The sequence below is a fragment of the Onychomys torridus genome, chromosome 13, assembly GCF_903995425.1.
Source record: "Onychomys torridus chromosome 13, mOncTor1.1, whole genome shotgun sequence".
Lineage (NCBI taxonomy): Eukaryota > Metazoa > Chordata > Mammalia > Rodentia > Cricetidae > Onychomys > Onychomys torridus.
In genome coordinates, this window is record NC_050455.1 from 21,365,761 (window position 1) to 21,378,198 (window position 12,438).

Here is a 12,438-nt window from a genome sequence, read left to right on the forward strand (position 1 = left end):
GCTGACTTTGCTTCTGGTAATAGTTTGTTACATTAGACCCTAACTCTGTGGCCCCTCTGCTGGGTATCAGTGAATGGTTGGCCTCTCCCCTCCTCTCCCTCTCTCCTGTTCCTTTTTCTTTCTTCCTGTCTCATGTAGCTGAGGCTGGTCTCAAAATTGGTATGTAGCCAAACTCCTGATGCTCCTGCTTCTACCTCCCACATACTGGGACTATAGGTGTGCTCCATACTCTGTAGGCACATTTGTTGTTCTTAGTGGTGTGCTAGTTTTTTGTAAAGTCTGTCCGAATTTGGAAGGAACAAGAATTTGGAGGGCACCTTGAATTCAAAGCCAGCCCAGTCTAAATAATGAGACCCTATATTAAAAACAAACGCCGGGCAGTGGTGGTGCACGCCTGTAATCCCAGCACTCAGGAGGCAGAGAGGCAGGTGGATCTCTGTGAGTTCGAGGCCAGCCTGGTCGACAGAGCTAGTCCAGGACAGGCTCCAAAGCTACAGAGAAACCCTGTCTTGAGAAAAAAAAAACCAACCAACTAACCAACCAAACAAACAAACAAAATAAACAAGAATCCTGAACAAGCAGGATTTATTTTTTAAATTTTTTTGAGATAGGGTCTCACTACATAGCTCTTACTGCCCTAGAATTCACAATGTAGATCATGCTGGTCTGGAACTTAGAGAGACCCAGCCTTGCCTCTGCCCCCTGAGTGCTGGCACTATCAGGGAAATTTATTTAGAAACTGTTCTGTTTTGTAACAAACACACACAGACTGGAAGCAAGAAAAAGGAACAGGAGTCCCCATTGAACAAAAACCCTTAGGAGATGGCAGATAGATACTGACTGTAACCTCGATATAGACCTTTTAGAATACTTAAGACTCCTGGGTAGTTTTTGTTTTTAAGAATACTTATTTTATATGTATGTCCATGTTTCTGGGTATATGTATATGTACCACATGTGTGTACAGTAGTAGCCCATGGAGGTCAGAAGGTATTAAATATCCTGAAACTGGAGTTCTGGGTGGCTGTGAGCTGTTAGTTGTGCTCTAAGAATGGAACCTCTGAAAGAACAATGGCAGCTTTTACTGCTAAGCCATCTGTTCAGCCCCTCCTGACCGAACAGGGAGTCTGTCTGTCTGTCTCTCTCAAAACATCTTAAGTCTGTTTTTGTTTTGAAGGGCTTTTTGCATGTTTGTGTGCATTGTCTGTGTGGAAATGCGTTCATGCATGTGGATGGAAGGCAGAAGTTCAGATTGTATAACTTTATTGCTCTCTACTTTATATATTGAGTCAGGGACTCTCACTTAACCCAGAGCACGCTGATTCACCTACTGTAAGAACCCAATACACTCTGGGGGTCCCATTTCTTCACCACTAGGATGACAGGAGGGCTACTATGCCTTCTTGGCAGTTACATGGGTAGTAGGGACCCAAACTCTGATCCTGACACTTGTGGCAAACACTTTACTTGCTGAATGATCTCCCAAGTCCCAAATTATTATTATTATTATTATTTTGTTTTTGGTTTTTGAGGCAGGGTTTCTCTGTGTAGCTTTGCACCTTTCCTGGAACTCACTCTATAGACCAGGCTGTCCTCAAACTCAAGAGACTCACCTGCCACTACCTCCGAGTGTTAGGAGTAAAGGCATGGACTACCATCCCCAATGTGAAACATGTTATCATTGTGTATGATTTTTCTTCATGGGAATCTGCCAAAAGCTGAGAGCTTAGTGTAAACAACATGAGATGCTTTCTGTACTTTCTGATGTTATAGTTTGAAATATGTGGTTTAGGCTTACTTTGGACTATGTTCTTTTAAGGAAAACATGATGATGACCTGGAATAAGCTGAATGAATGAGAGATGGCTTTATTTAATTTGTTTCTTTTTTCAGATATCTTCCAAAAATGTCTTCTCACCTTAAGCTGTTAGTTCTGTTGCTCCCCCCCCTCCCAGTCTTCTGTAGTGCAGAGGGCCTTGAACTCAGTCTATAGCCAAGGATGACCTTCAGCTGTCAGTCTACCTTCCATTTACTGAGATTATAGTCTTGGCTCACCATACCTCATTTTAGGTTTTCAGAGGCTGATTTGTTTTGTAATCTTGTCTGTATCCCTGGAATGGTAGTAGTAATAGTGGCAGTACAGCCTCACATCACTATGTGTGCTGCAGGGGGTAAGTTCATGTGGGTGCATGTACATGTGTTTGTAGGCACGTGTGTGTGCTTGTGTATAGATGCCAGAGGTTGACTTCAGCTTTTTCTTTCCTTCCTTCCTCCCTCCCTCCCTCCCTCCCTCCCTCCCCTCCCTCCCTCCCTTCCTCCTTTCATTCCTTCCTCCCTCCCTCCCTCCTTTCATTCCTTCCTCTCTCCCTCCCTCCCTCCCTCTCTCTTCCTCCTTCCCTCCCTCCCTCCCTTCTTCCCTCCTTCTCTCTCCCTTCCTCCCTCCCTGCCTCCCTCCCTCCCTCCCTCCCTCCCTCCCTCCCTTCCTCTCTCTTCCTCCTTCCCTCTCTCCCTCACTTTCTCCCTTCCTTCCTTCCTTGACAGGGTTTCTCTGTGTAGCTTTGCACCTTTCCTGGAACTCACTTTGGAGACCAGGCTGACCTCGAACTCAGAGATCGGCCTGGCTCTGCCTCCCTAGTGCTGGGATTAAAGGCCACCGCTGCCTAGCCCAGCTTTCTTTCATGATTGTGCCTGTAACCCTGGTTGTTCTGTGTATAGATTGTGCTGGTCTCGAACCTAAGAAGAGCTGCCTGCCTCTGCCTCCTGAGTGCTGAAATTAAAGGTGTATGCTATCATGCTCAGCTTCTCCACTTAATTTTTTGAGACAAAGTTTTCGACTGAACCTGGAGTTTACTGATTTTACTAAACTGGCTGTCCAGTGAGCTCTAGGACTTCATCTGTCTGTGCTGCCGCCAGTGCTGGGCTTACGGAAGTGTCTCACTATGCCTAGCTTTTTGTGCTTCCTGGGAATTCAAACTCTGGGCCCTTACCCACTGAACTGTTCTCCAGGATCATTCTTTGAGCTCTTTTGTACTTGAAGATAAAGATTATTTTAATTTTTACTTATGTGTACAGTGTATATCTCTGTGTATGCTGCATGTATATGGAGCCTGTGGAGGACAGAGGAATTGGGTCTCTAGGGCCGGAGGTCCACACGCTTGTGAGCCACCCAGTATGGATGCTGGGACCTGAACTTGGGGTTCTGGAAGAACAGCAAGCACTGTTAACTGTTGAGTGCCTCTCCAGTCATCTTCTGTTCTTTTAAACTCTCAATGGCTGATTTGTGTCTTTAAAATTTTTTTCCCTTCTTCTTTGGTGCTGGCTGGTCATAGTCCTCCCATTTAAATCCAGTTTGAATATCAGCTCTCTTGAAATCCTTTCTATTCTTTCTATTATTTTTTTCTTTCTTTTTTTTTTTTTTTTTGAAGATTAATTTATTTACTCTGTATACATTGTTCTGCTTGTATGCCAGAAGAGGGCACTAGACCCCATTCTAGATGGCTGTGAGGTACCATGTGGGTGCTGGGAATTGAACTCAGGACCTCTGGAAGAGCAGCCAGTGCTCTTCACCGCTGAGCCATCTCTCCATCCTTGTTTGTTTTTTTTCCCCGAGACAGGGTTTCTCTGTGTAGCCTTGCGCCCTTCCTGGAACTCACTCTGTAGCCCAGGCTGGCCTCGAACTCACAGAGATCCGCCTGCCTCTGCCTCCTGAGTGCTGGGATTACAGGTGTGCACCACCACCACCCGGCTCACAGAGATCTCTTGTCTGACTCTCCAGCGCTGGGATTAAAGGCATGGGCCACTATCGCCCAGCTCATTCTACCTTTGTTGCTCTAGTCTTAGAAGTTTGTTTAGCAGTTGCACATACAACGTTCATTACTGTAATTAAAGGGTTCTTACAGTCTTGGATGAAATGGGAGTTTTGTTTTTTGAGATTCACTATGTTGACCAGGCTGGTCATGAACTCACAGATTTCTCTGCCTCTGTGGTTAGTACGTCACCATGTTTGGCTTTGAATGAATTGCTGTATAGCATAATTCTAAAGTAATGAATTTGTTATAACTTCACAGAGATTTGCAATGCGATTCTTCCTATCTACTTTTGTCTTCAACTATACTTTGGTAGAATCATATGACTAAGATTATATGAGAAGTTACTTTGTGAGCAGTTGGGACAGACAATTGTAATTCTGCTGAGAACGTGCACTTAAAATGAGAGCAAAGTCTGAGTAGTCCAGCTTATCCAGTTGACCCATCATTTTCTTGTAAAAATAGTGTCTTTGAGCAAAGTAAGTCTTCCAGGTTATTTACATTAATTTTATTGTACAGGTTGAGAAAGAGATGCAAAGAAATCTGCATCTGGTGAAGGGGGAGGGGAGAAAGGGGATGCCATTCTCATTCAGACTACCACAACTAGCTTGTCTAGTTCTGTACAGTCGTTGAAACCTTAGTGTGTTCTTAGGGAATTTTGGTTTTTGTTTGTTTTTGTGTTTTTCGAGACAGGGTTTCTCTGTGAATAGCTGTGTGAACAGCTCTGGCTATCCTGGAACTCTCTCTGTAGACCAGACTGGCATTGAACTCAGAGATCCATCCACCTGTCTCTGCTTCCTGAGTGCTGTGACTAAAGATGTGTGCCACCACTGTCTGGCCTGCTTACGGAATTTTGTTTAGTCAGGATATGTTTGCTCTATAAATATAGAGTAGACCAGGTACCATGGAGTCTGAGTCAGAATGGTGTGATTGACCTGATGTTTGTAATATAAGGCAAACACTTGACAGAATTGTGCTCCTTGCTTGAGACATTACAAGTTTATGTTTAGGAGAAAGATGGATGAATTTAGTTGTTTAGGTGGGTTTTTAATCCTTAGCATTTTGGATGTTTACTTATATATGAATAACCTTAGGAGACAAATAACAAATTATTTGTCTCCTCCTGACTTCTGTTCCTCTCCAACCTACCTGCCCACCTCTCACCCTGAAGCTCAGTTATGAGCTGACTGTGTTTGGGGGAAGTATAACTTAGAGTTGAATTTTGGCATTCTAGTGCTGAATCTGAAGTGAATGCTACAGTGAGTACAATCTGTATTCCTATTTCAATAGGCTAAAGCTACTATTTCTCTACATTTGGTTAATGAATATAGTTCCAGTGTGAAGCTTGAAGGGTAGCTTTGAGGACTTGAGGTTCTCTCTGTGTGAGTCACTGATGTTCAGATTTATGTGTCAGACTTTGTGCTGTCAGAGAAAGCACCTCTTATTGAAGAGAGTCAAGCACCTTGCTCTGAAATTACCTAAAGGATCCATAACAAGTACCACAGCTTTGGTAGCTTTGGTGGCTTGAATAAATAAATTTCCTCAGTTCTGAATGTTGCAACTCAAACATCTAAGATGTGAGCAGCATCGGTTCTTGGTGACACTTTTCTGTCTGTCTGGCTGTGTCCGTATATGGCTATTGCTCTAGTATTGCTCAGTATTGTTTGAGTCCTCATCTCTCTCTCTTCTCAAGACAAGGTCTCTGTATGGCCTTGGCTGTCCTGGATTGATCGGTAGACCAGGCTGGCTTCAAACTCACAGAGATCTACTTGCCTCTGCCCCCTGACTGCTGGGGTTAAAAGCATACACCACCATTGCAAGGCTCCTCTCTCCCCGCTTTTGAGTCCTAGGTTGTTTTTTTTTTAAACCATTCAGGTTAGATTAGAACCCTAAAGCTAAATATCATCACATTCTGAGATACTAGGATTTCGGGCTTTGATAAATGAAGTGGGAAGGGCAGTTCAACCCCAAACATCAACAAAGAAGCACTGTTGAAAGTTTGGCCAAAAGAAATTAAAAATTTTTGTTTGTTACTTAAATTTGATTTTCCTTCCTTCCTCTATCCCTCCCTTCCTTCTTTCCTCTTCCTTCCTCTACTTCCCTCCCTCCCTCATTTTGAGAAAGTCTCATATAGCCTCAAATCCATTATGTAGCGGAAGGATGACTGCATGCCTCTGCCTTCCAAGTGCAGAGATTATACAAATACATCACTATGCCCAGCTATTTTTATTTTTGTGATGCTAGGGATTGAACCCAGGGCATTGTATTGGTCAAATGGTCTCAAGTCTCTCATTCTCTCCCCCTTCCCACTACTAAGTAATTTAATGGGTTGCCTGACTTGAAGCTGAAGCTTGTAAGGTATATGTGAAGCTTGCTCATAGTAACTGTATGGGAAGGTGGTTTGTTTTTGTTGAATTTAAGTGTTAACTTTTATTTCATTGATGATTTGTGTATGTGAGTGAACATCAGAGGATAACATGGTGTGTATGTGAGTGGACATCGGAGGATAACATGGTGGCATTGGTTCCTTCCTTTACACCATGTGGCTTCTGGGAAATCATCAGGCTTGGTGGCAAGCACCTTTAACTGCTGAGCTATCTTCCTGGGCCTTACTCTTAGAAATCAGTTAGGTGTCACAAAGGAAGAGAACACCCTCCAGTTAAAGTGTCTCAACAAGGCATACTTTCCTTCTGACCAGCAGGACATGAAGGAGCAGCACACTGGGTCAGGGAGCTCACTTTGGCTTTACCTTAAAGCAGGTGGTACCTTTCCCCATTGCTAGGGGCTAACCTTTTTGTTTTTTGGTTTTTTGAGACAGGGTTTCTGTAGCCCTGGCTGCCCTGGAACTCACTCTGTAGACCAGGCTGGCCTCGAACTCACAGATTTTTCTTGATTTCCTAGTTTAAAAGAATCAGAGCAAAGGAAATTAAAGACATCAAATAAAGGAAAGGCATTGAGTTCTGAGACTGCAGCAGGACCCTTAAAGTGCAAACAAAAGTTTTACCTAGTCGGAGGGGGGAGGAGGGAGGAACCATTTACATCAAAGTTTTACAAGGTGGGGAGAGGAAAAAGCTTGCGTTCTTCATAGTCACAAAAGTTTTACAGCATTTGACAGAAATAACTAATATTTAATGGTCTGAATTTTGTTTTGCAATATAGTTACTCTCTCTCTCTCTCTCTCTTTCTCTCTCTCTCTCATACACACACACACACACACACACACACACACACACACACAGAGAGAGAGAGAGACTTTTTTTTTTGAGACAAGATTTCTCTGTAGCATTTGCTCTCCTAGAACTTTGCCTGCCTCTGCCTCTCCAGTGCTGAGACTCAATTTTTGTGTGTGTGGGCCACCCCTTACCCCTGTTTTTTGTTTTGCTCTTTTTCCTCATTCCAGAATTCTGTTTTTTGTTGTTGTTGTTGTTGTTTGTTTGTTTGTTTTTGAGCTCAGGACTGAACCCAGGGACTTGCGCTTGCTAGGCAAGTGCTCTGCCACTGAGCTAAATCCCCAACCTTTTTTTTTTTTTTTTTTTGTTTCTTAAGCATGAGTAGTACTTTGGCCATTTAAGAAAACAAAACAAGAAGACTTTTCTCAGAATACTTAACTTGATTTGGTTTTATATATTTTTCTGAGACATGATCTCACTGATTATATAGTTTGGAACTCACTGTCCTTGTTTCCTGTCCCCGTCCCCCCCCAATCCAAGTTGGCTTTTAATTTGCAGAGTAGCCAGGGGTGGACCTGAGTTTCTGAGAGTTTTCATTTATTCTTAGTGCCAGGTATACAGACAGGTATTTGTCATCAGCCTGGGTACATGTGGTGCTGCAGTTGGGACAAGCATTCTGCCAGCCCTTGCTGAACCAGTTCTATTCAGAAACTTGCTTGTTTTGCCTTGGATCTTAGTCATTCATGCCATCGATCCTTGATTGGGTCTTGGTTAGTGCTCTCTCCAGTTCAAGCATCTGTCTTCAACAGTCATCAGCTTTTTGTTGTTATTTCATTTGATATCATTTGAATTTTTTCCTTAAATAGATTAAATTTCCCATTTTTTTAGTTGATGTATACTTCACACATCATTAAGGTCTCTTATGCGGTGTGTGTGTGTGTGTGTGTGTGTGTGTGTGTGTGTGTGTGTGTGTGTGTTTCAAAACAGAATTTCTCTGTGTAGCCCTGGCTGTCCTAGAACTCTGTAGATCAAGTTGGCCTCAAACTGAGATCTGCCTGTCTCTGCCTCCCCAGTGCTGGGATTAAAAGCATGTGCCGCCACCACCACTGATCCCAAAATATGATTTTTCTGGTTTCTCTATGTAGCTTTGGCACGTTTTCCTGGATCTCACTTTTTAGACCAGGCTGGCCTCAAACTCACAGAGATCCGCCTGCCTCTGCCTCCCGAGTGCTGGGATTAAAGACTAAAATTTTTTCCCCGAGACTGGGTTTCTCTGTATAGCTTTGCACCTTTCCTGGAACTCACTCTATAGCCCAGGCTGGCCCAAAATATGGTTTTTAAAGGGATTGGGCACACAACTCAGCATTTGGGAGGTAGAGAGTAGAAGATTCTAAGTTTAGAACTAGACTGGGTTACATAATGAGGCTATATCTCAAAACAAATTTAGAAAAAATTTTAGGCCTTAGAAAAATTGGCCTAGATATCTGGATTGAAGCTTTCAAATCTCATTGCTGAGATGTAGTTTTGTTCATGAGGTTTCTGAGTGAGCAGATTCCTCATCAGCCTCTTAACTGCCTTTTGTACACAATCACATTCATACACAACTCTAATAGGTGGGATGCTTCTCATCTCCTTACAAACTAACCTGCTGGGGCTGTAGATCAAGAACTGCTTCCTAGTAGAGGTAACACATTAATACCTATTTTGTTACCCTATTTGTTTTAGTGTGTGTATGTCAGGATTTCTTTTTCTCCCACCATCACTACCACCTCTCTTGCCTCACACACTTGTGACTAAAATGATGCAGATGAATGGAGTAGTACCAAGACCATTGTTTCCCCTTCTCCTTTTCTTCTCATATATTACATTCCAACTGCAGTCCACTCCTCCTCCTTACCCTTCAGAAAAGGGCAGGCCTCCCAGGAACATCAACCAAACATGGACTATCAAGTTACAATACATCTAGGTACATCCCTTCATATTAGTGCTGGACTGGGCAACCCAGTAGGAGGAAAAGGGTCTCTAAAGCAGGCCAAAGAGTTAGAGACAGTCCCCACTCCCACTGTTAGGTGTCCCACAGAAACACCAAGCTACACAATCATAACATATATGCAGAGGACATAGGTCAGACCCATACAGGCTCCCCAGCTGTCTGTTCAGTCTTTGTGAGCCCCCAATGAGCCCTGGTGAGTTGACTCTGTGGCCCATTTTCTTTTCTCTCTCTCTCTATATATATCTATATATTATTTTTAAAGATTTATTATGTATACAGTGTTCTGTCTGCTTGTATTCCTGCAGGCCAGAAAAGGGCACCAGATCTTGTTACAGATGGTTGTGTGCCAATATATAGGTGCTGAGAATAAATAAACTCAGGATCTCTGGAAGAACAGTCAGTGCTCTTAACCACTGAGCCATTTCTCCAGCCCGTGGCCCATTTTCTTGTGTCTTGATCCCTTTGGCTCCTACAGTCCTTCCTCGACCTTCTGCAGGATTGATTCCCAAGCTCCACCTAATGTTTGATTGGTCCTTTGCATCCATTCCCATCAGTTGTTGAGTGAAACCTCTTTGGTGACTGTGGTATTGTGTTTCCCCAAAATATTGTGTGTTCCTCGAAATAAACTTATCTGGGGTCAGAGAACAGACAGCTACTAGAACACAGCCAAAAATGGTGGCTAGAAAATGGGTCAGAGCAAGCCATAGCAGAAGTTGGGCAGTGGTGGTGCACGCTTTTAATCCCAGCACTTGGGAGGCAGAGCCAGGTGGATCTCTGTGTGTTCAAGGCCACTTTAGAAACAGCTAGGCAAGGTGACACACACCTTTAATCCCAGAAATCCAGCCTTTAATCCCAGGGAGTGACGGCAGAAAGTAGAAAGGTATATAAGGCGAGAGGAACAGGAACTAATTTAGTTAAGCGTTTGGCTGGATAAGCATTCAGGCTTTGGAGTTCAGCTGAGATTCATGAGGAGGACTCAGAAGCTTCCAGCCTGAGGAAACAGGATCAGCTGAGGAACTAGCAAGGTGAGATAGCTGTGGCTTGTTCTGCTTCTCTGATCTTCCAGCATTCACCCCAATAATTGGCCTCAGGTTTGATTTCATTAATAAGAACATTTTAAGATTCCTGCTACAGGTGACACCAAGACCATTTTACCTAAAGAATATCACAATTGTTTTTTCTAAACCCCATACAGTATCTGGAGAGTAAATAAACCAAATACAAGAACAGAAAAATAGTGGAAATTACAATCTTTCTTTTGCAGTAAAAATAATTGTGGCTGAGCAGTGGTGGTGCACACCTTTTATCCCAGCACTTGGGAGGCAGAGGCAGCTCGATGTCTGTGAATTCAAGGCCAGTCTGGTCTATAGAGTGAGTTTCAGGACAGCCAGGACTACACGGAGAAATCATGTCTCCGAAAAAAACCCAAAACCAAAAGAATAATTGTGTTTCCCCCTGCTTTTATTTCCCCAATGCTGAAATTACAGCTGCTTTATTCAGCTACTGATGGGAAATTTGAAAGTCAGGCTTTACAACTTTTAGAGGATAAAATAGTTTTATGATAATCTTAAAAATAGATTGACTGTAAAATATCTAAATGAAAAATTCATTTGAAAATGTTAGTAGTGGGTGGAGCTGGAGAGATGGCTCAACAGTTGAAGAGCAGAGGACTTCAAGAGAACCAAAGTTTGGTTCCCAGCACCCAGGCTGGTGGCTAACAGCCACTGTAATTTCAGCTTCAAGGGTTCTGGCACCCACACTCTTTGTGCACACATATGAATAAAAATAAAAATCTTAATTCAGCTCCTGTTTTTCATCACTTCCTTCTCCGCCTCTGTTTTTTTGTGGGGGAGGGGGAGACATGTAAGGTTTTAGGAATGTTAATTCTAAGTTGTTGCTTGCCTTTTCTTCCCCAGAAGAAACATAAAATAAACACAATACCCTAAGCCATTATGCATTGTACTCTCTTCTTCCATCTGGCACCATTTTACAATCGATGTTGATTGGCACTTACTTTGTAAATTAGCCCTCTCAAATGTTTGGTCTTTTAGTTCCTATATTTATTTAGTGGTGCTGCCATTTGAATCTAGGACTTTATGCATCCTAGGTAAACTCTGCTACTGAGCCATAGTATCAGCCTCATGTTTCAGTTAACAAATAGTGTTTGAATGTTAACAAATGCTACAGGAGGAGAACTGAAATGTTCACCGGGCTGGCACGGTGGCTTAGGTAGAAAGAGGGTAAAGGCTCCTGCTGCTTAGCTTAACAATTGAGTTTGAGTCCTGGGATCCACATGATGAGAGGTGAGAACCCATTCCTGCAAGTTGTCTAACCTCCATACATTTCTTACACATGTCCTCTCTCCCTGCAAATAAATACATACATGAAAATTGTGGAGCCGGGCTACAGTGGCACACACCTTTAATCCCAGCACTTGGGAGGCAGAGCCAGACAGATCTCTGTGAGTTCGAGGGCAGCCTGATCTACAGAGTGAGTTGCAGGACAGGCACAAAACTACGCAGAGAAACCATGTATTGAAAGAAAAAAAATTGTGGCCAGGTCAGTGGTGGTGCACGGCTTTAGTCCTAGCACTCAAGAGGCAGAGGTAGGCAGCCCTCTGTGAGTTCAAAGCCAGTGTGGTCTATAGAGCTAGTTCCAGGGCAGCCAGGGCTACACAGAAACCCTGTCTCAAAAACCCAATATAAACAAACAAACAAACAAACAAACAAACAAATAAATAAATAAATAGTATTTTTAAAAAGTATCCACTTAAAACTTGGTTTTAGCTTAGGGCTGGAGAGATGGCTCATCAGTTGAGAGCACTGGCTGTTCTTCCAGAGGACCCGGGTTTAATTTCAGCATGCACGTGGCAGCTCGCATCCACCTGTAACTCCAGTCCCAGGGTATCTGGCGCCTTCTAGCCTTTTCAATTACATTCTTACAGGCAAAACACCCACACACATTTTTTAAAGTCTAAAAATGTTTTTAGGTTTAAAAAATAAATCTGCTTTTAGGCATTGTTGTCATGCTGATATGTGTACTTAAAATATTTCCTCTTCTATTCTAGTGACCTCATAGAAAAATATCACCATGGCTACAGAAATTGGCTCTCCTCCACGATTTTTCCATATGCCGAGATTTCAACACCAGGCACCCCGACAACTGTTTTATAAGCGACCCGATTTTGCACAGCAGCAGGCAATGCAGCAGCTTACCTTTGATGGGAAACGGATGAGAAAAGCTGTAAACCGGAAAACCATAGACTATAATCCTTCTGTAATTAAGTATTTGGAGGTAAGTCCAATGAACTTTAATGGCCAAAAAAATAGTTTTTTAAAACTAAATAAAGGGTAGTAAGTATTACTGGTATTTCTTGAATTAGTGGGATGGATTAGCATTTTAGATGTCCAGTTCATTAATCATCTTCTGAAAATGACCCCCAGTGTATGTGAACTAATAAGTGACTAACA

General features: G+C 42.8%; 1 protein-coding gene across 2 annotated transcripts in view; it reads left to right on the forward strand.

The window, feature by feature from the left end:
- Wdr33 (WD repeat domain 33) overlaps positions 1-12,438 on the forward strand; it is a 108,547-nt gene that overhangs the window by 15,196 nt on the left and 80,913 nt on the right. For both annotated transcript variants that reach the window (XM_036204893.1, XM_036204894.1), the window contains exon 2: positions 12,036-12,262. In XM_036204893.1, the coding sequence (XP_036060786.1) occupies positions 12,059-12,262 (204 nt within the window). In that variant the 5' untranslated portion in view covers positions 12,036-12,058. The remainder of the gene's footprint in view (positions 1-12,035; positions 12,263-12,438) is intronic.